Raw genomic sequence first — 1,613 nt, 5'->3', positions numbered from 1 at the left:
ACGCGGGTCAGGGCGCACGCCGAGACGCACGGACACGACCCGGACGGAACCGGAAGCTCGGACGACTACAGGAAGGACGACGGACGCCACGACAGAAGCGGGAGATGCACCGCAACAGGCACCTGCCACAGAGGCAGCGAGTAATGGCGACAGGGACGCAGCACTCATGGCCACGCTGAACAGGATGATCACGACGGTGACGCGACTGGAGACACGGGTAGACGGCATGGAGAGCGCTCAGGCGGCGCCGCGACGAGTGTCCATGCCAGCGAGCGGACCAACCAACACGCTACGGCCCGTCGATACGATGATCGTGCCGCAGCACATTGATTCGCAGCGATCCTCAAGAGCGACGTCAGCAAAAGCAGCGAGATCCAGGACGAAAACGGCGGCAGCACGAGCATCTCGACGGGCACCCGCCCCGGATGGAAGCGATGGGAGTAAAAGCAGCGACGACAGCGGTAGTAACAGTGGTGACGACAGCTACGACAGCAGCAGTGACGATGCCGAGGCAGGCCAGGGTGGACGATGAGGACGGCGGGATAGACGCCGAGGAAGCCGACGCGGAAGGCGGTCGCGCCGTGGACGACACCATCGCAAGAACGCGAAGGACTTGGAGTTGATGGTGTACAAGCCGTCGCCAAACATCTCTGTCTCGACGTGGATCGCAAAAGTGGACCTAGCGATTGAAGGGGCGAGGATCTCTGGACGTGAAGACTGGACGGATAGAGATCTATACTTCATTGTGGGAAACAAGTTACAAGACAACGCGGCGAGCTGGTGGGTTCAAGTGAACCAAGAACTTCAAGACGACGAAAAAACCTGGACGCATCTAAAGGCGGCACTCATGCGGAGGTACGGCGAGCGGCCGGATCAGGCAATGGCCGAATGGAGGGTGTACCAGCGTATGATGTGGCCAAGAGAATCGTTTGCCGACTTCGCGGCCGGGCTGCGGGCAGTCACGGGACAGAGCCACGTCAGTGAGCACACCTTGCTGGCGCAATTCTACCGCAACCTGGACAAGACGACGAGGATGCTGGTGAAACACGCGCCGGCGCCGACGACACTGGAGCAAGCTGTGGGCAAGGTCACAGCTATTGACGACCCAATCGACAACGTGGCGCGCGGCATGGTGAATATCGGGCAACCGTGGGCGACCGCCCCGAACGCGTTCGCGGTGCCTATGGACGGTACGACGGGACGAGTCGCGATCATCCCGGGCGTCGGTACGGGTGCAGCGCGCATGGCAGACGGAGTAGCGGCGGAGACGGGCACGGAAGGCGCGGAGATCGCGTACTTCACTAACCCTCAGGGCGTCTACAATAAGTTCACCGGTACGTGGGACGTCCCTGAGGGCAGGTTCTGGAATGGACGTTATTGGGAACCAGCAAGGAAGCACTCGACACGAGTAACGCGGGGCGAAGGGCAGGGAGGTAAACGCAGTGGTGATAAGAAGGCGAAGGTGCGAGTGACGCTACCGGTCGAGGAATCCAGCGAAGACTCGGAGGAAGAAGTGCCGGAGCCTCTGCCGCAGCGAAAGAAGCAGAGAGCGGTGATACGTAGGACGGTGCCGGCAGAGACGACGGTGAAGACGGAGCCGCCAGAAATGACCA

At 61.3% G+C, this 1,613-nt stretch overlaps 1 protein-coding gene across 1 annotated transcript; it reads right to left on the bottom strand.

Moving 5' to 3' along the window:
- Window positions 1-30: 30 nt before the first annotated feature.
- On the bottom strand, window positions 31-228 carry PITG_22561 (uncharacterized protein; the record flags this gene model as incomplete). The annotated part of the gene is made up of 1 exon (XM_002909700.1): window positions 31-228. A coding segment is annotated over one exon (198 nt), but the record flags the coding sequence as incomplete, so codon positions are not given.
- Between the last annotated feature and the right edge of the window lie 1,385 nt (window positions 229-1,613).

The sequence above is a fragment of the Phytophthora infestans genome, genomic scaffold (assembly GCF_000142945.1).
Source record: "Phytophthora infestans T30-4 supercont1.4027 genomic scaffold, whole genome shotgun sequence".
In the NCBI taxonomy this organism is placed as follows: domain Eukaryota; phylum Oomycota; class Peronosporomycetes; order Peronosporales; family Peronosporaceae; genus Phytophthora; species Phytophthora infestans.
The sequence above is the reverse complement of the archived record's forward strand: the minus strand, read 5'-3'. Positions and strand labels throughout refer to the sequence as shown.